This window comes from Mytilus edulis, chromosome 4, assembly GCF_963676685.1.
Source record: "Mytilus edulis chromosome 4, xbMytEdul2.2, whole genome shotgun sequence".
Taxonomy (NCBI): domain Eukaryota; kingdom Metazoa; phylum Mollusca; class Bivalvia; order Mytilida; family Mytilidae; genus Mytilus; species Mytilus edulis.
The window spans coordinates 20,013,838-20,036,770 of record NC_092347.1 but is presented as its reverse complement, the minus strand read 5'-3'; the positions used below and the strand labels follow the sequence as shown (position 1 = coordinate 20,036,770).

The 22,933-nt window shown below is 30.9% G+C and overlaps 1 protein-coding gene across 3 annotated transcripts in view; it reads right to left on the bottom strand.

Moving 5' to 3' along the window:
- Window positions 1–6,843: 6,843 nt before the first annotated feature.
- Window positions 6,844–22,933, bottom strand: part of LOC139519172 (nuclear receptor subfamily 2 group F member 1-A-like) — a 29,244-nt gene continuing 13,154 nt past the window's right edge. Inside the window, exons 1-4 of one of the 3 annotated variants that reach the window (XM_071311033.1) lie at window positions 19,221–20,285; window positions 17,250–17,777; window positions 16,451–16,501; window positions 6,844–8,748 (exon numbers count right to left, since the gene is read on the bottom strand). In XM_071311033.1, coding sequence (XP_071167134.1) covers window positions 8,474–8,748; window positions 16,451–16,501; window positions 17,250–17,777; window positions 19,221–19,701 — 1,335 coding nt within the window. In that variant the 5' untranslated portion in view covers window positions 19,702–20,285 and the 3' untranslated portion in view covers window positions 6,844–8,473. Of the gene's footprint in view, window positions 8,749–16,450; window positions 16,502–17,249; window positions 17,778–19,139; window positions 20,286–22,933 lie in introns of those variants that run through there. The other 2 variants (XM_071311032.1, XM_071311034.1) reach the window with 2 other exon arrangements.

The window sequence follows — 22,933 nt, the reverse complement described above, 5'->3', positions numbered from 1 at the left end:
AGACTAAACATGCGTCTAGTGAACTTAGTCAGGAGCTTGGTATTTTTCATGAGTTTTAAAAATCGAAGCCGCTGCTGGTTAACATTTAGTATCCTAGAGTATCATTAAATAATGTAGCATTACATTGATATGATATATTATTGATATGTTCATTTTCTGTAAATTTGATGTTAACAAACTAAAATAGTTAAATCAGTTCAGTATGTTACCATTTGCCTTCTATTCTATTTTTTACTGCACCAGTGGTGAATATTTCGTAGACGAAAAGTGCGTCTAGAGTACGTACTACGTTATAAGCCTATGATATCTGATGAGTTGTACAACTCCTTGGTCGATGCAATATCGGGTTGACGTTTCGTTCTAAAAGCCATCACCGAACAAAATGGTCATCATTTAGCGTTGACATGATATATTATAAATATGTATATTTTATGTTAAATTATACGAAACACCTGGGTTTTTTACACCCATACAATCAGTGCTGTGGTCATTTTTGACACAACTATTCGGATTTTTCTCATTTAACGTTATTCAGAACTGCATATCCATCTGTTTTCTATTCGACCACAATTCGGAAATCTGAAGTAGACGAAGGGGCGTACGACGTGCCACATTTTATACCTGGTATATTTGATGAGCTTTTTCGAACATAGAAGAAATCAACTTTAACATAAATAAACTCATCATAGATACCAGGACTAAATTTTGTATATACGCCAGACGCGCGTTTCATCTACAAAGACTCATCAGTGACGCTCGAATCAAAAAAAGTTAAAAAGGCCAAATAAATTACGAAGTTGAAGAGCATTAAGAACCAAAATTCCTAAAAGTTATGCTAAATACAGTTAAGGTAATCTATGCCTGAGGTAGAAAAACAGAGTGGTCGCATGTAACTTTTTATATGTGTAGTAATGAAAAACATACAAATTAACATTGTTTTCTGAAAGAGAATGAAGATAACACTATATAAATTAAGTGCGTCTTGGTTTATTGTCCACCATAACGCCCTAACAAAAACATGTACACCCAAGATCATGATGTATGAATACAAGTACTCAAATACTCATATTACCAAAATGAACCTAAAACGAATAGCCAAATCTATTTGAGGTTAACTTTACCTGAAAGAAAAGGAACCAGGATTCTCAAATATTTCTTGATTTTTATTAACGGAGAAATCTCAAAAGGTATGTTACAAATTATGTACGTGCAAGATGATGATACACTCAGGCAACTAACAGTCCACCAGGTATTGACCTAATGCTAGAAAATAAAAATAACACTTTATCAATATATTGTGCCTAAAGCCGTTTAGTTTTTTTAACCTTCAAACTGAACATTTTGACACCCAAGAAAGCTTAAATATTTGAGCATTTTATAAATAAACTCTTCACAGATACTAGGATCAAAAATGTGTACTTGCGCCAGACGCGCGTTTCGTCTTCACTCATCAGTGACGCTCGAATCAAAAGGTCTAAAAGGTCAAATAAAGTTCGAAGTTGAAGAGCATTGCGAACTAAAGTTTCTCAATGTTTTGCCAAATACAGCTAAGGTAATCTACTCCTGAGGTAGAAAAGCTTTAGTATTTCAAAAACGTTTTGTTAACAGTTAATTTATGATTATGACCAAATCAATGATAATTCATGCCAACACATGAGTGCTGACTATTGGGCTAGTCATACCCTCGTGGAATACAAACCTCACTAACAGTGGCCTCGACACAGTGGTTATAAATAAACTCATTATAGATACCAGGATTGAAATTTTATATTTGCGCCAGACGCGTGTTTCGTCTACAGAAGATTTATCAGTGACGCTAGAATAAAAAAAAATGTAAAAAGGCCAAGATGGTATCATTGAGGACAAATTATTTTTAAAAGGTTTTGCCAAATACAGCTAAGGTTATCTATTCCTGATGTAGAAAAGCCTTAGTATTTCAAAAATTCAAATTATAAGCTTAATGATTAAAATAGACCTTAAAAGAGTAAACGCTCTAAGAAAAAACACATACAATACAGTAATAGAAATTCCAGTGCCGCATGTAGATAGTGTGCATTAATAAGAAGAATCGTTTCATCAACAACGAAGAGTATTATTTTTTCCGAATTATCTGATGAAACTCCTGGTTTGAAAAACAATTGTATTTTGGAAACTACAGTTTTCAGTGATGTCTGGTGCTAACTAGTGGGTATATGAATATACAGATATAAGGCTTCCAAAACATGAACTCTAGTCATACGAAACCAGTAAAGACGGATGAAACAACTTTTCCACATGTTGCACTTGTTACGTTTTCATCGATGAAATGGTGAACGATTGGGTGAAGGCGATTATATTTAGTCATCATGTAATTTCGTAACATCTTCTTTCATCTTTAACTTCAGTTTTCGATAATTGTGAAGATCTAAATGGCAACGTATGTATTTCAGGAAACAGCAGTTGTCGTGTTCTTGAAACCTAATAGAAGTAATTAATCAAAGTAATCTAATAATTATGAATACACCAAACATTTAATTTCTGACATGGAATTACACCAAAACAAGTTAGCACAAATGTCTACAGTGTAAGACAATATAGTAAAGATGTTTTAAAAATTAATTTCGAGTATGTGTATATATCGTTCATGGTACACTTAAATGAATGAACTACCGTATAATTACGTCCAGGAACGAAAGGCAGGAAACAATAATTGTGCTTCGGTTCTGCTAACTTTGATTACGGATGTTGATTATCATCATTTCCGAACTAATTGCTGTTCTTGTTTACCCCTCTTGAGCCTCTTGTAACAAGTTAAAAATGTATATTGTAAGCGGTTCAACAAGCTTTACAACTTTGCTCTTTTTAATTTTCCCACAGGTTAAATATATATGCAAAGGTTACGCATGATGTGCACATAGGTCTTATGATGTGTTGACTAAATGATATAAGAAAACGAAGAGGTACTCGTGGGAAAATTGTCTGATAGACAAATTTACATTTGTAATGTTTCCCTAAAACGCATTGACTATCGTACAAACATTATGAATACTTCCTTTACTATTTCTTTTGTTAAATAACGTTACTAAAGGTGTATTAAAATCCCTTTGATCCTATCTCAAATACCTTTTGGGAGTTTGTTAACCTTAGCCAATTGATCTGTCCTGGTAGTAGCCCCCGTAAATGAAGATCGACCTGTCTGATGAATGTACCATATGTTAGTATGACATAACTAGTCAAACCACTAAACCCTCGTCATGCATTGCATTAGAATTTTATAGGTTTTACCATAAAATTATTTCTTCGTTGAATGTTTACTATTACATAAAGTTCAAGTTAGTAATGACATTTTGACTGCATGGTTACCCTTTGAAAGGCCTTATTAATGCAGAAATGAGATGATATAACTAGATTAAGGGAATATTTAGATAGTGTGATAAGTGATTCAAGTACTGGGATTTTAAAAGATAAAACTTTATACTGATAAAAATGCAACCACTGACATTGAAATTCAACCTCTTCAAATCGACATACAAATATTTATTAAGAATGATCACCAAGTGTTGCGATCAATATCTTCTCGTTTCTTTTAATATACAAATCTGAAAGGAACATGCACTTTTGTGAATTATGCCGGCACAGACATGTATGATTTTTGGGAACACCTTGTTTGATATAAAATATTAAAGTTAATTCGGCATACCTTGTTGCAACTGAAACTAAATTCTGAATTTAAAACGTGTTCAAGACCAGAAATCTCAGACTGGCGAAGCTTGTAGGGGTCGGTGTCCATATATATGATTAAGATTAAAAACTTTTGCACTTGCAAAACTTCTGCCGTTTTGTAAGTTCAATGAGGATGTGTCAACCAAAAAAGGGGTATTTTTCAACAACTATACATTCAAATCCACAACAACATATTGCCCATACAAATGAAAATCCGATTAAATATTCAGTACCAACATATGATTATCACTACCCCAAGTATTTGGAGTTTCAAAGTTACTCTATAAATCAAGATTTTAATTGCTGATAGTGATGCGAGAATCTTATTGTTCAGTTCATTACTAGGACAGGAACCTAATTAAAAACCGGCTTCGAGTATACATAAGTTAGACACTAAGCAATGACACAGTATGACGAAATGAGGGTGTTCTAAGACAAATGTTTGTACCATTCTATGTTAGACTGTATATATATATATATATATATATATGTGTGTGTATTAAACTGAGTCTACAACTGAGTTGCTCTAACGAACAAATTGCTGAACATGCAAAAATGTTTAGAAATGACAAAAATAGACAATAGTTATTGAGATTCCGTAAATCAGACAGGGCATTTAACAACATCAAGAGGGACAACTATGTTTTGTTAGATCGACTCTCCCCCTTTTTAGTTTAGTCTCGATGTCTGTTTTTATAGGGTGTTACATATGTTTAATTCATTTGAGAAGTATTCTGTTTATTACATTTATTCATTATATATCTACCAAAGTATGAAAACTTCTCAATTGATTATTTGATATTTTGTCTTGAAAATCTGTCGGAAATGTTAGTTTTATAATATTATAATAAAAACTGCATGATATTTCTGTGATCAATGTATGTATCCATTAATTAAATACGTAAAGCAAAACAAATTAAAATCCAATCATCTTCGCTCAGTTAAGAGGCTATACAGCTGATCTTACACAAATGTCACTTGGCATCAAGTTAAAAAACAATAAAGATCTTAAAGGTTCCTGACAACATTTGGCCTTTATTGTATCTGCTGTTACATAATTTCTGCATGTCGTGGCAGAATAAATAATTATAGATGACAAAGAAAGATATTCATAGAATATATATATAAAATTGACAAAGGAGATTGTACAGAAAGAAAATATATCATGACCTACAATTATAGTTGCAAGTAGAAAAAATAACACTTGATTTAACAGCAAAATTTAATATTGAATTATTTTGCAAAATATATCCGCCCATATGTTTTATGTCGATATTTTAATCTCATTAGAAATACTGTGTTCACATTATCAGACATATTACAAAACAGATGTAAGAATTTATACATACACATGCTGCCCCAAAAGTCACATGTTCATAAATTACTTTATGCAAATAACATGTTATAGTACTTTTTGATGTTTATGGCTCATCACAGTTCTGTTTAACTTTTCAATTAGTTGAATTTTTATAAGAGTGCTTTGTGTGTTTTTCTCTTTTTCATTTGTTTTGGAGAGGGGATGAGGTCCTATCAGATTATACATTTAATTTAATAGGCATTCAAGGAGATTAGTATGCTTTAATTTTAAAACCATAAATCTGCATTCTTACTATTAACGCCGAATTTGTTATATTCTAAGCATTACCATCGTGATGCAAAATATTACCGTAGCACATAGTTTCATAATGTTAATAGTTTGTCTTTGTAGCTTTTGAAGTGTATTTAAGATACATGAATGATTCTAAACTTTTTAATATTTCCCTTTTTATCTTAAATGCAAGCCAAAGTTTTAATAATTCTCGTCTTACATGAGTTTTTCTTATTTAGGACTTTTATCAGAAATTCATTGTTCTTGAAGACAAGATATGAATACACTTAAGACTTTAATAATGTACAATTTCAAAAGTCTTTAACCTTTCCTTCTGTTCTTCTCCGATAAAACACAAAAGATCAAGTTATTTTTATAACTTAAGCTAACCAATTATAACTTGTAAATAAAGAAGTTGAAAGAAAATTGAATAATTAAGCGTCATTTTGTATAAACTATGGATTTCCATTGAACAAAAAAACTGCCCATCTGTCCTTCAAAAAAACTAATCTCTGACCAAATGGAGACCCATTTTTCATGGATTATTAGCCAATACTGAATGGAAAATGTAAACACTTTACGCAAATCAAAAATAATTTGTTTCATTAATATAAATTTACATATCTAAAAATAGATAATAACCCAATTAGTATTCTGAGTGAACACCATACTTCCACGGAAATATCTGTGCTAATTAAGACATGCATATTCTAATTATGAATAATATTTAAAACATTGTCATTTTTTGTCTCCTTTGAAACGGTTTCCGACATAAATGTATTATTGACTTTTCATCTCTTCCTTTTTAAGTGTTTTCTTAACACGATCACAATTACTCAGCTACAAATGAATTGTGTTAGCATGCATTGTGTCGTGGTTTGTGGTTTAGTGACCACATCTTTTCTCTAAGGATCTCTATTGGTTTCTCAAGAGATGCATCTTAATGATCGAAAATTCAAACCAAATCATGAAATTAAATGTTATCTGTGCCATGTTTTCATAATCTGTCAAATGTTCAGCTTCTGGAGGTCCAATCAGGATTTGAAGATAACTGTTTCGTTGTTTATTTATTTAGCTTTTCTTATATATTTTTTTCTTTTTTGAAGAGTTAGTGGTCACATTTTTATACATTTTGCAGTGTGTGAACCTTCAATAAGCATTCATATGTATGTATCTTTGTTGATTTTTTTGTATACATGGTAATAACGGTATCTATATTATTATTGCGTTAAAGACTGCATATGCATGGGTATCGTTAAGCACTAGTATGTTTGACGATTTGTATTCATAAACTTTGTCATCATGGTCATATACATGTACACCTGTCCAATATGCTAATTTTGTGGTTTAGTTTGTCGAGATGCTTTAATGAACTTCAGTTACACTATTATGGAAATAATTACTTAGTAAAGCAAAGTCTTGATTATTCATATGTAGCCCAGTAATTAGGAGTTAGTTCTGATTTTTCTTTTCGAAAATCGACATCATAACTTTTAGTTAATCAAACATATAAAGCTAGCCATACAAGAACAGAAAAAATAATAGAACACATATATGTTTACAACACTTTAATTAAATTTTAAGCAATGGATAAATTGTGGTGTCTGAGACACCTACACAACACTTGACAATAATGTCACACATAGCAAAACACGTAACATAGTCATTGCCTAAACAAGGGAGATAACCACTTTGGTTTAATCTTATCTGGTGAACACAACTTCAACAGCTTAGAGCTGTTCTTTTTATATATAAGTTCTTGGAATGCATGTTTAAAACTACCTTGTCAGAGCAACTTTTAATTCCTCTCTACAGTGACTGTGTACAATATGTTCACTAAGTAAACACTAACATACTCCTCTTAAACTGTTTACTGAGTAAATGTACAAATAAAAACTGGTTTTGAACCAAATATAACAAAACAAAACACAAAGACATACATGTATACAAAACACGGCTTGTTTAATTTCTCGTCTCATATTTTTGCCGCAAAGAAAATATCTACAACACTATAAATGACTGGGGTGACTGCATCGCAACACACTAACCTGGAATTGACTACGATCCAAACAGTCTTTTGATTCTAGCTTGTTTAAAATGCAGATAAATTTAAACATAATACTTCCGCGATCTAAAAATTCTTTCGCAAGTTATACAAAACTTTCACATGATGTATATATAGAGTGAACTGTTAGTTGAAGAATAATAATTTCTAGTGGACTAATTAATATAAGTCACTTCATATTCTGAATTATGAATAGATTATTTTTCCTTATTTTTTTTCTAGAAATAGCTTAACTATGTTAAGTAACAATTTGTCTAGGGACACTTTAACTATAAGGAACCATATTGGATATGGATAAATTTAACCTGCATTTCAACCAATTAGACTCTGGTTTACAACCTAAATGTATAAATGAATGATTACAATGCTTTGTAAAAGTGAATATGCATTTTGCAACGGTTTACATTGTTTGTAAGCTGTCCTGCAATGTTAACACTCAGATTTTAGAACTTGTGTGTAGTTCTCGGTTAAATAATGTTATTATGATAGCACTAAAAGGTAAATATAAAATGATATTCAAACAAAATAAATGATATAGCAAAACAAATTATCTTTCTGCAAATGGATACTGCTAGTAAACAAAAGCAATTATTAGGAAGCACTTTTGCTGCCCATTTCTCATAGGTTGCCATCATTGAAGTCCATGTTAGCAACCAATATGCCTTATATATGCGTATTTGGAATAAAGTTCTTCATTATGCATTAATGTAAAAAAAAACAGTATTATCTTATACAAAACCAAAAAAAATCAACAATAATCTAAAGTATGTTGAACTTAAAAAAAAAGATTATATTAATCAACAACTCAAAATTTGTAACAACATTTCGTTTGACAGAAAGACTAGGTTGAGTTTTTACTTGCTGTTATTCTGAACCATGTAAATACGATATTTTTGGAGGATAAAGTGATTTTGTGTTATTTTCATGAGAAATATTTGCGGACATTTGCCTTAGCTCCAATAATGTACATTCAAAATATATATGGATGCTCAATTCTGATTTAATTGATAGTCATTCAATTATGTGTAAAATAAAAAATTGTAGTGGGCAACATATACCCTTGACAATTAAATCGTACATCCATGGTTCACAATCAACAACATATTAATCTTTTATAGTCATTGTAGTGGCATATATGGCCAGTTGAATGAGCCTCCACTTAGAAGCATGTCTCTGATTAATGTCTCTATTGGTGTCTTCCCAACTAATCTAACAAAAAATAACTGCTCAATTACTTGTGAACTGACAGTCCTTAGAGACGGAAGTCGGAGGAGTAGTTTACCAAATCTTGTTGGTTGGTTTGGATACTGACTCCGAACATATTCCTCTAGGGCACACTGTGATTTCTCTTGAATACTGTCAACGTGGTTCATATCAGTTAGTCCGCAGGTATCTGAAAAATAACAACGTCATAAATATACAAAACTCCAAAAAGTGAAGCTATTTATTTATAATTATAAGCATTATATTTATATCAAACCCTTGGGTATTCTTGGAACTAAACTTAAAATTCCAAACTATTCCAAAACCGTGAGAGATAAAATTAACAACTGCTATAATACAATATATATTCGATATGATTTCAAAATGATATGCATCACCTTATTCTTTCTTTTTTTTTATATTGGTTTTTTTTTCAATTTTTATAATGTGATAGCTCGTGTTTTTTCAAAAGCATATGCTATTTTTTGTTAATCATTGTCTTTTTTTAAATGCATATATATTTCAATAAAAAAGATTTGTCACAAAAAAAACATTGTGTTTTCTCAATACGTTTTGCTCTGCCATGACATCCGGTATAAAATAAACAAGTACTTTTGTGCAGTGTCGACCTTAAAGGTAAAATGATTACACATGGAGTCATATATTTCTCCTTAATAGCTTAGATTATGGAATAGATTTGAATATTATGAAACTAGTTTTTACGATTGATTGTTCATATATTGTAAACGGTTCATTTAATTATATATAATAACGACACACTGCAGACATCACAGATTTTATACCTAACTATATACAATCGTGAAATGAGATATGATTTTAAATTCGTAATATATGATAAATATAGACTGACATTTCTATTTGTCTGCATTGATAGTTTTTATTTAACTAGCAATTAATGTTTATAGGCGAAACACCCTTTTTATTAAATATTCAAGCCTGTATGTGTGATCAGTTTAAGTTAAAATTATCAGTCTGGGCACGGGGTGCACATTTTGAAAAGCAGAAGGCGTGACCCGGGACGCATCTGTGAACAATATTCTTTTGAATTTAAATCTGATCTTTGTAAGCATAACATTACTTCAGAATTAACGAGGTGGAAACTTTTGTGAAAAAGATCAGCCGCCATTTAATACCCATGTGGTGGCCTGCCTTTGGGGCGAGTCATGGGCAATTTCATTAATGTTGCTTCCTTGTGGAGCAGATGAAAGTCAGAACGTTGTTTCTACTAAAGACTAAACAGTAAGATTAAAGGTTCGTTTTGTGATCACAGCTGACTGGAAGTCCTGCATTTCTTATGATCAATGATATGACCTGTTTTACAAAATAATTTTACTGTTAATTACATGACTGTGTACTCAATAAGTAGTGTTCCCTTCAAATATACATAACATTTACTTGATTATAATTCAGTTTAACAGCTATACCGACAAGCACATCTTGACTCTGCATTTTCCGTCAACATGAAAAATTAATTCCTTTTCAACTTTGTCGTTTTTCATTACGCTTTGTCTTGTATTTCAATCAATGCTCCATAAGCAATCAAATACAAGGAATTGACAATTGATTAGTTTAATTATCAATAAATAAATTTAAGCGACTTTTTCAGAAAATTGAACGACAAACGAACAGTGCAATTTTGACACACGATCCGATTGCACAATGTATAATGGCCCTGTCGATCCGCGCACCTGATTGTTTAGTTAATCCTGCCGTTACATGAACAACTTCCGTAAATAGTGTTAGTGATAAATCAAGTAATTAACTCCCTTTGTGGAGTTCTTATCTTTTATATTGTGATGCAATTTGTAACGTTGACTCTGTAACCGTTCCCCGATAATCCGATAATAGCTGGCATTGCGTATCATAACCACTCGCTAAACATTGTCACTAAATTGTAAAATATTTCTTTTTCGAGGAAGCTAGGGTCGGGATCGATCGCTTAGGCAACAAATGATCAATCAAAACTGACGGAAAAATAATACCAAACATGACCTTCTTATAATACCTTTTAACATTAAACTTGAACCAAGCTTTGATCAAGTTTTTCTATGATTACTGTTTAATGACGCTATTAATTTTATGTTTGAATCAATGCAATTCATTTAGCACTGGTTAAGGTAAGGATGGATGAGCGTTTTATGCTAAAGTTGCACAAAAAGGTCCGTTTTAATTTTCGTTTTATTATTATGTATGCAGCATGTGTTGCATGCTAATGTACCTTTAAGAGCTTTAGCTAATGTCTAGAAAACATATCAAGGGATGAAAGGGAACCTAACTATATTAAATTATTGACATTATGTATAAATATTGTATAAATACTGGAAAGTCTAAGTAATAGGTCAAATAGTATATAAATAATAGGAAAATTGCAATAGCAGATATACTAAAGCTCAGTATTTCCGAAAATATCTTTTTTAAACAAAACATTTTGTCTGTGGTATTATCAACACTCACTTTCTTTTTATTAATATCACTAGATTCGGAACTTTTCATGATTTTTTATTTCGTTTTAACATTTATTTCCTTTGGAGTTCGGTAAATATGTTATTCATTACCTACTCCTATTTAAAATGTACATATATTTGATCTATTTTTCTTTTATAGAAAGTTTGAATTATAAATATTTTGTTATAATGAAGCATTTTAAAGCTGGGTCAAGATATTTTCAGTAAGTTGAAATTGACTTGGATCTGTATAGCTCTAACAGCATTTTCGTTTCAAACACATTTGAGTTAGTCTTTTAATTACTTACAAGACTACATTTAAATATTTCAGGAATATGACAGTTGTGTTTCACACGTTCCATTCGTTTCAAACCAGATCAGTCAAGTATACATCATGGTTTGAGTTGGTATTTTTAATTACTGACTAGATCACATTTAAATATGTTTAGGAATATGACAGTTGTTTTTCGTTCGTTCTATTGGTTGATATAGTCTAACATTTAATTTGGTCAGATTGTATGGACTTCTCCCTTTTTGAATTTGCCTTAGAGTTTGGTATTTTTGTTAATTTTTTTTTCTACATCATGAATATCGAGTTAACTTGCAGCATGTCACAAATTTGATATTAACAAAAATAGATGCATCGACAAAAATCATAGTCTTCTATAAAATAAACATGATAGCTCTTCCTTTAAAAAGTCAGCAATATTTACATTTTCTATTTCATGATCAGAATATAATAAAATTCCTGTCATCTATCGTATAGTGCATCTCATTCAGGGAGACGTGAAAGGATATTGATTTTTGTTTTATTAAAAAAGACTCGGATGTGTATTGGTGTAAAGTTATCAATTGTAGTCGTGTCAACTAGAATTAGTTCTACATGGAACAAAATGATACTTTATTTAATGATTTTGTTTTCTTTGTTCATTTTGTGGTTTTATGCCTTTACAACTCATTTCACAGACGTTTAGGATAATTTCCCGAGATAATATTTAAAACTTCGCCATTTTGCTGTTAAAACTATGATCTTTAATTAAAACTTGAAAACCATGAAATATTAGTGTTATTGTGATTATCCGAGCCAGTACACTTGTGAATAAAAAAACTAATTTGAACAGGGTTGCTCAGGAGAGAATTGAAGGAGTAATTCTTGCTATGGGGAAAATTATTTAATTATTTATTAAATAATTGTTGAATATTTCAAAAAGTTTAAAAGATAATTGATCAGTTCATGTGTATGCTTACTGATAAAATGAACGTTTGTTTGTGATTGGGGAGGTTTTGGGTGTCTCTTTTTTTTTATATATCTGAAACATTACATCTACGAGATGGATCTAAGATTTGCTGAATGTACGTTAACAAATGTTGTATACATTGTAATGAATTATTGAAAAGGGTTCAACTTCTGCGGGTCTATCAGGACTGAAAAGGACAAGATTTGGGGACATTTGATTAGTTGTGTGCTGACAATTTTGTAAAAGAATAATAAGGATTTTTAGAAATTCTTAATAGGAATTCATATTCTAACATACATAAAAGTCCTGTCTAGTTTTCTTCTAAGGATTGTTACATTTTGAAAAAATGTATCAATATTTTAATTTCATTCTGATCAGCGGTATAACATAATTTTACATTTTGACCAATTTCGTTAAACATTTCTTCTTCGTTTCATCTTCCTGGTTAAAGATCATTTTACACTTTGACCAACTTCTTGGCCTATTGTTTTAAATATAGTTTGGCGTCATGCTTAAATTCAAAATTTCACTCCCGGTATCTATGATGAAGCTTTTTACGTTTTGTTCGACTCAATGTAACTTCAATACACACGTACAAGAAATACACAAAAATTAAAACAGAATGTTCGTTGTAATATATTCTAATCTTTGCATTTAGACGATATATTTCCTGTTCATTGAAACTATTCAACTCAAATTATAAGACATTTTTACAAAATTACTTTGCATTTTAGAATGTTTCCTTCTATATGCATTGTCTCTTATTTAAAATCTTTATTTTGAAAGGTATGCACATGATATTATTTGATATGTGCTTAAAATAATTCTATAAAATTGTATTTTTAAGATCAAGTTTTAAACGAACTGATAATATTTGAATTAAATAAACATTTAACCCGTTGGAACCTTATTTTACACACACAAAAACTTATCTCCATGTTTAAATTGTCGACCTATTTAACACTTCAAAAACTGCATAAACACATATCTAAATGTGCAGTCAGATGTCTGCATTATAAAAGATATTTAATGTTGGCGCAATTACTGCAGTTTCAAGCACTCCCTGCTGAATATTTATCCCGTCAAGAAAAACATTACATATGTTTAGTAATACAAATATTTAACCCGAAAATCTATCTGACAGCTCACAGTTGGACATAGAAAGAAGGTGATGAAAACTATTTTACATTAAACAACTTATATTTAGTAAACTATAGTAATTTGTCAACAATTTATTTATACCTACTTTCAAACAAAGAGCGGCATAGATTTACAAAATACAAAGTCTGCCTTGATCTTCAAGGTGGATTCACAAGTAACAAATGTTTTCATTCATAGAAAGTCTTTTCATGTGTGAAATATTACACAGACTAAAAAGAAATTTGTTTAGGTAATTATATAAGTTTAACATATGGTAGCTGCTTATGAAGTTAAAGGAGGAAGGTTCTCTGCCATCTTGACCTTAAGTGCACCATTCTTCCTTGTCAACAGTTCAACTCTGACATAACATCGCTCACGTAATCGTCAAGAAGAGATGTATTTTAGTTGCATATCTGGACCTATGCCAAACAGTCAGATGTGCCTCAGAGCAATTTGCACTATGTGTATGAAAGTATAAACATTGCACATTGCTTAAAAAATCAGTGCCTAACTAAAACGTCGCCTGAGAATTCATTATGTCTACTAATTTCAGTTCTGTTTACTCAAAATTTGTTTCAAACACACTGTCAATCTATAATTGACTATACTGATCATACCGTTGTAAAAAACTCATATTTAATGCTTCCTCAACAAATGTACATATATGCAATGTAATGTAAACTAATATGTTTTTCTGTATACCTTTGTCCAACTTAGGTGATACCAGAATAAAATAATATATAATAATAATATGCTCTTGTAATTTTAAACTCCTCAATATTAAGTATTCAACTTTTACATACAATGTGTACTACATTTCGTATGTACATTTTGTTATTAACATTCGTTTGTACATTTGGTTTTAAAATGCTAGAGTTACATGTATCTGATGACAAAACTATGTTTATAATAAATGTTGAATGAATCAATTTGTTTTGTTGAAAACTTCGAGCGTCTATAACAGTAGAACCCATCACTGAATTGTTTCAATTTGACCGGTTCAAATTTCTTGGTGACCGTCGACAAAAGTAAATTAACAGAAACTGAAAGACTTCCTATGTGTTTTATTATCCTGATATGATATTCCAAAACACACTGAAAGACTTCCTATGTGTTTTATTATCCTGATATGATATTCCAAACCACCATCGATATCAAACAGAACATTTACTGAACGGAAGAATTACTTTTCAAATCAAATATTTGTAGAATTATTTCAAACAATACACAATTGGTAGATAATAATTGAGATACTATATGAAACTAAATTGAATCTTTTGAAATAAAGTGAAATGAACACTGACATTTATAACCTGTAATTTATTAAGATTGATTCAGAATCTATTGGTCACAGCCCATTGCCAGTCCATTTAATGGTCATTCTAATTGATGGACAGCCATGAAATGTACCGAGAAAATCCAAATTAAATAAAATCTTCATGTGTCATTCAAAACCATCGATGATCAAGGGGTTGTCTGAGGAATATGAGATGACTTTGTTTTCTACTTGTAAATCTGTTGTCCACTTAATAGTAAAAGACATAAACAGATATTTTTTCAAATCGTTCTTCATTTTATAGTTATAATTTTATTTTACAGTAATTTGGGACTTTGATTTCTCATTTCCGTTCAGTAACTTGAACTGTGACCTTAAATTTTTATTAATTTCATCAGAGAAAGAAAGAGTGGAGTGAGGATGTAGTATCTGATGAATTAATAAATATATGACTTTTATGTCATTTGCTTAAAAACGTTAAGCCTGGTATTTTAGATAAGTTTATAAACTGAGTTTTTAATTAGAATATAAAACTTTTCATCAGAGATTGAGTACTGTGTCGTTATTTAACAATATATTTCTTTTTGAATTTTCCTCGGAGTTCAGTATTTTTGTAATTTTACTCTTTTCATACATTAAAATAAATATAAACTGGTTAATTTTTTTTTATCTGTTATCAGACAATAAAAAATGTGCTTTGTTTTATCAGATAACTAACACTAAATTGTGAAGATAACGCGAGCTACATCGGAAACCATGCTCCTGTTAACATGCTATGATTGTCATGGTTAAAAACCGTGGGAACATTTATATCAATCAGACTTTCATTTCGATTTTATCAATTAAATATTTCTTTTTCAATTTATAGTTTTGCTCATTTGTGCAACTGTTAACGAATCTTAATTCTAATTATCAAACAAGGAATTTTTTGTGCAGTACTTATATTGTGGGTCCCCAACACAAACAGTTATTTAGAAAGTTCATTTTGTAGAATGCTTTCTTCATGAAATAGAAACAATATTCTATTAAAAATGTCACTAAGAAAACATTTTAGACACAAATAAATTAAAAATGTCCATGGCATTTAGCAGATTTGAAATGTTCTTATTAGATCTACAGGGACTGTTCAATAAATAGTATAATACATTATGCAGAGAAGTATATAATTTACTATGACATCTTCATTTGTCCTTTCTAATTATTGAAGATTTCCTGAAATTCTATGTCATTGTCCATTCTATCGTTAAATATATATTTTCACAACAATAAATTTGTAAATACATTAGTGCTTAAATTTGTTTCTATATCTATACCAATTAACGAACAGTTTTCCAAAGACAAACTGTTTCAAATCCCTTCATGTAAAACAATATATCTATGAGCATTTATGTAAACATTTATTTACCAGCGGTATAAAACTGTTGCCTTTATTTAACCGAGCCGTGTTGTAGATCCATTAAAATTCATCAGGAAAAATTTAATATTCTTTGATTATTTTTTATACTTTTTTTATTGAACAATATCTGGTAATTAAAATCTACTTTTAAAACAGGTTCCATTCTTCATATTTGTTTTTAAATGAGATGCTCTTATAATTTAAATATAAGACCTCAAATCTACGATATAACATAATGGATGTAGTTAACGATGACACAAAGCTTATAACAAATAAACTCTATTATTTATAACGGAATATGTATAGTTCAACTATTTGTATTCGAACAGCTAGTTCTATAGAAAAACTACAATAGTAACAACAATGAAAATACTCACTGTAACCATTCATAGAGTGCCTTTGGGACGGAACTGACTCAGGTTTTCGATCTAAAATTTTATAAAAAATTTACTATAAAAATGCATATATTTACAATAGTGGCATAACTTCGTCATACACAGTCACACAAAAGACAATAGTTACTAACAAAGAAATCAAAAACCTCAAATCGAAAATAACAGCACCATATTTAAAACCGCAAAAAGACAAACATCAGTTCACATAACTAAATGAAATTACTCATTAATTAAAACTAAATTTGTTATCAGAATAAACGTTACACTACATTAATATACAAGTCAGGAATTAGTCTGAGATAGCGTTCTTTAAATCAGTATATTTATATTAGAATGTTAGTATTTTTTATCAATATAAATCCCATCTGTTAAATATTTATAAAGGTCAAACACGATTTCTTTTTTAATGTAACGAATTAGTTTTGTCACATATCAGGGCAGAGGAAATCTGTATTTAGACTTGACGAAAAATTGTCTGAATCACCTCACTGACCATAGACCATTAACTTTAGTGGTCTACAGGTTAACGTTAATTAATGAAGTGCCATATTTTTATTCATTCAACTTGTCTCTCTAGAAATGTTATATTTCATATTGGTATAATATGATACTAAATGTCTTTATCATTTTATCTTTTCTTTTCTATCTTTTATTATTTAAAACAAGCCTTGAATGATGAAATTAAAAAAGAACTGAAACAATCATACGTTTATGACCATCAAATTACACAATAGACATGAATAAAGATAAATGTTAAAAAATGTTAAAGTGTTATTCTTACCTGAACTAAAAAGGACTATTGCTTTCAAACAGCTGTACTCTGCTGAATCAACGTGTAGGGCTTTTAATTTTTCCACTTGCTCTTGAAAGATTCTTATGTGGTCCATGAAAGCTACAACTCTATCTGCAGCCATAGGACTGGCATGAAGTCCTGCTGCGGCTAACAACGGTGCCACGTGCAAAGGCATAGAGCACTGTGCCGCATTTAATACAAATAGTTCGCTCCAACTTAGACGGAGTAGAGCTACTTGATCTGTAATCTGCAAGTCGGGAAAAAATGGAATATTGCGAGCCCACTCTACTGCACTGAAAAGCAGTCTGGCTGCAAGTTCACAAATATTCTCAATTCCCATTATATTGTTGGGTTGCATACATTGACCATACCGAGACGTAGGATAGGGTTCTGCTCTCAATAGCATAGAAATAAAGCTTGAAAGGTACGTATGTCCGTTTAATGGAAAGCCATTCTCATATCCCATTTGTCCTGGGAAAGGATGCTGGGTTGGGGGTATTCGTCCTCTTTGGACAGCTGAAAAAAATAGGATATGGTTAATTGTCTGACTTGGTTTAAATAACTACTTAGATTGTTTAGTTTATAAGAGTCCTTATTTGTTTTATTTATATGTACAGTTTTTTTTATTTTGTCTTGATGTGTAAACACGTAGATACACATATGTATGTGAAATATGTGACATCTAAATCCCTCAAAATGTCGATAATTTAAATATAAAGTACATAGATGTGCAACTGTTACATGAGCGATCAATGATCCTGAAAAGATCTTCGAAATGTTAATATAGGTCTGACTCATGGCAAATACACACTGCAGATATATACATGCACATGTACTATATAGAACTTGTCAAAATTAACATGTTAAAGTATAACCACATTGAAAAGTTAGGGTTGAGGTCACCTAAGGTTGGTGTGTATTAAATTATAGGTTAGGTGTTTTCAGATAAAAAGTAATCAATTCTAATGTATAAGACAAAGAATATGTTGTAAAGATATGTTTTTTTCAAGAATGTCATAGCAAATGTTGCATATTGGTAGAAAGATATGTGTCAATACTTGTGAAAAAAAGGTATTGGGAAACACCTGCTTTCGGTTTGTCTGGGTCGAGATTAACGATTAAAGGTCACAACGTCACGCACTCAGACGAAAAAATGTCAATAGCGATATTTAAATAAAATGTATTATAAAACTTATACAAATGTAAATAAACCGTGTCTGGCTATTGCATAACTATGACAACATTTGACAAAACTGGTGCAAAACTTTTAAATGAAATCTAATAAATCATTATATGGTAATTTTTTTAGATAAAAATTATTGATGTATTTTAATGGCAAGTGTTAAAAAAGAGGTGGTGTGACGGAAGACTGGTTATTGATAATTAGAGGTAAATGAGGCAAATGTGAAATAAATGTTACATTAGACAATAAAAATGTAAATAATGCCCGATTTTCATAACGTAAAAGTTATTCACACATAAAGAACATGAATATGACAGGGACACAAACTCTGACCATCAAACAAAAACATTTAAACAGTTATCCTTATACAGACAGAAAATTTATTATAATAAAAGAAGATAAAGGAAAATTTGTTTATCTCTGGACTTTGCGATATCAAGGACACCGACACTGGAAATGTGCAAAGATCATTTAGTTACTTCCTTCTGATCAAATTCAAAAATTTAAAAGAGAGAAAATAAAATTTAGAAAAATATTCAAAAATATTTTTTTAGTTCATCTTAAGGAAAATATATTATTTTTTTTAAATAATATATGTTCCTCTTTTAAGATAATTAACTAAATTTGCAAAAAAGTAAAATAAAATAAAAATTTAAATTCTAAAAGTGAAAATATGAGAAAACAATGATTTTAACCTTTTGAATAAATTGCGCCAGGCTGGTTGTTGTAAGGGATAACTGAGTAGTAGACTGGGTCGGATGTCGAACGGCACCTACCTTCCCTCCTCATTCCGGACTTCAGACATTTTTTCAGACGACAATACTGACACTGGTTTCGATGGTGTTGGTCAATAGGACAGTTCCGACTTCCTCTACAAGTATAGTTCAAATTTCTCCGAACGGATCGTTTGAAAAAACTTTTGCATCCTTCACAAGTAAATTGTCCATAATGTTTTCCCGAACTTTTGTCACCACAAACAACACATTCTATTTGCTGTTGCTTATTTTCTGGTGTTGATGAACCATTTGTAGATCCGTTTGTGAGCGACATAGAACCATTCGGGGTCGTTTGTTGTGTCTGGGGTGCCGGAGGTCCAGACTGGGTCACTGACGCTGATGATTCCACAATTGCTGATGGAACTGCAGGCACCGATTGGACTGGAGTCTGAGCTGCCGTTGGAGTCGTTGGACCCATGTCTTCAGTTGGATCCCTTGGCCAAGCAGTCACAACATGTGGAGGTGTTCCGTTCAACGCCATTACTAAACACTGCGTTGCATTTATAGTTTAAAATTAGAATGTGCAATGTAAGTCAAAGGTTATGTCACACAAGATGTTACTAATGGTACACTATAACTTTTATAAGAGTATGTCATTTCCAACTTCTTTATTATAAAGTAGTGTTATCCTCTAAAGAATTTCCTTGGTACTCCAAATATTATCATTATTTGTTCTATAGTCCAGGAAGCAACCTTTTGGCATGTGTCGGATCGTAAATATAATCAGAGTCTAAAAGTGTACAGATATTGAAACACTTAGTGACTTGAACGCGGAGTAATCGCGATCTCTTCTCTTGTATGGAGTGGGTGGCCTAGAGGAGTACTCCGTATGGTTTGAACTCTGACACTAGCATTAAAACTAAAGATTTTCAATGGTTGTGTTCCATATAAGGAGTGTGGTGTCATTTAGGTTCATGAAATATATTAGTGAGTGACACATTGCTGTCGTTTGGTCAAAGCCCTCAACCACGGAGGGCATAACCGATGCACTTCAACTGCTTTTCCTATTGGTCGATCGCTTCATTTATTATACACAGCTCGACTGTCAATAATCAATCACGTATTCCTGCGCACACTTTCAGCGACTCGTAATCTGCCCTAGGTCATCAATGTTTTTGGTCCAATCCGTATAGGTTTAGGAGGAGGGAAAATGATTATCGACACGAGAAAGACGACGAGTCAGATTGTTATTGAATAATATTATCCAACATACTACCAACTGCACATACTTGTGTCGTCTGCTAGAACCGAGACATGAGATGACATATTCTATAAACAAAACCAATGTTACAAATCTTAATTAATTTAGTTTTGTCGTTCGCTGTCACATTTATTTAATTATGTTTGTAGCAAACTAGTAGGTTAATAAATAAAATAAGAAGAATTTGTAATATTTTATAAACCTGTATGTATGACCTTTCCGTTCGGGTTATTTACTTGAATTTCATCGAGACTGCGTCTGATATGTTTGCGTAACATTGCCTCAAATGAGGTCATGACCTGACTCGCTCAGTGTATTAACCTAGCCAGCACTGCAAACTGCTGCACAAATTGCATAATATAATTTTAATACTATTCTGAGGTAAAGATTAAATGAAACGACAGGAAGTATGTATTGAATTATAAGTTTTTACTTCTATTTATTTTATAAAGTGTGCAATGTCGATTCGTATCACCTATTTATCTAAATTTACTTTATGTGCAACGATTCACTTAAGATCAAGACCCGACTCTTGACATTGTTTGACCTAGGGCAGACGATAAGAATATTTTTACATTATCATACAATACCTTATAAATACATAGCATGCATAAAGTATTAATAAGTGTATTTGTGTTAAATTTTCTCGATACAAGGAGGAGATTTGATGAATTTAAACTAATATGTATTGACCTTTTCTAATAAAAAAATGTGTTTTACAAAGAACCTATTCGATGCAGTTGATATACCCCAAGTATTCGTTTCGTCTGCATTTAAACTATATCAAATTACCAAATGTCACTGGTTTTGAATAGAATTTATGCACATACAGACCCTGGGCTTAACATTTGCAAGCCTGACTGAGATAATATAAAAGATTTCCACAGCGTGTTTTATGTTGAAATACAAAAAGTATCTATATACCCACGTAAAAACCAGACAACATACGAATTGTCACAAGAAAATCTTATTTTAGCAGTCGCAATCACACCTTTGTCTTACATCTGTGGCATGAATATTAACTGATGTACTTTTTGGATTACTTTTCTATAAACAGAATCATATTACAAAATTTGAAGAATTGAAAATTAAGGTTAAAATTTTTAAATATTAAAATGCAGAGATTATCTTCTGAATTGAATAGTCAATTTAGACCTGACAAACAGATTTTGATATAAAAACTGTATATAAAAATAATTATCTTTTTGTAACTTTTATTTAACTTTTGTAATTATTCTATATAAAAAAATAGAAGCTTAATAAGAAACAAATATTCGAATAAAAAAATAAGGCGTCTATGAAGCCTTTCGAATTATTATTAGTATTAATTGGAATAGAATATTTTAGAGCTCCTAGGTTGGACCTAATGGATAAAATATCTTAGGTAATATGCTACATATTCATTGAAATTAACCTAATGGTTAAGTCAATTTCTAACTATTACATTTGAAAGCATATTTAAACATTCATAAGAGAAAGAGATTGTTTTTCACATTGAGACAAAACTACTGCACAACATACAAAACTGTGTGTTAGTAAACCATCACAGGCAAACAAATAAAAGCATATCAAAATAATCACGAAATACAAATGATCTATTAAATTTGAACGTACACCAAATATAAAATGAAGCAATTTTTATAAATACAGTGAAGTCATAATTGGCAAAATTATTTTCCCCAGCACCATGGTATATAAAATACAAGATACAGGTTTGATAACATTCTATTCATTGCTGCTATTCTAAAAACTAAAAAAAAACAATGATTCTAAGTATACACTAGTCTTCATTTTATATAGAAAAGAAAGAAACAGGTATAGTTGAATTTTAGAAGGGATGGTTCATGCATTTTTAAAAATAAATAAACTTGAGTCTGTCAACAATCAAAACGCAATAATTAATTAAGAGTGACGAGGGAGGGTGAGTGTGGAGAAAAAAATATCCCTCCTCTACTGTAAAGTATATGAAATAATTAATAAGTATATAACTTGTTTGAGACAAATCAAAGATACAGGGATACTTGAACTACTTAATCAACTGAACATCAATACAGAGTCAATACCGTTTATACAATTATATTGATGCAATAGGGAATGGACGGTTTGACGACGATTAATTCCGCTCAGTTATACGACAAATAGTAGAAGTCCTATAATTGTAGAAAGGTGTAAATGTTATTTTATATTAATAAGGTACCTTATACCCTCCCATGTATCTTTAGCTTATAATAGGGGGCGTTCCTTGTGAAGGTGTTTAGCAGGCATTCATTTATAAATATAGTTTTCCTTATACATTTGTATATGATCATTCAATTCACTAAAAGTGATACTATTTAGCTTATAACAATAAAAATGTTGCTGAACCAGATTCATCAATACAGCCTTACCGGCAATATTTTGATAGAAATTACACGTTTAGAGAAATGATTGTACGGGAACTGACTGTTCTGTAATAAAATTTACAGTTGAAATACATTTAACAAACAGTTGAAAATACCTGTAACAAATAAAG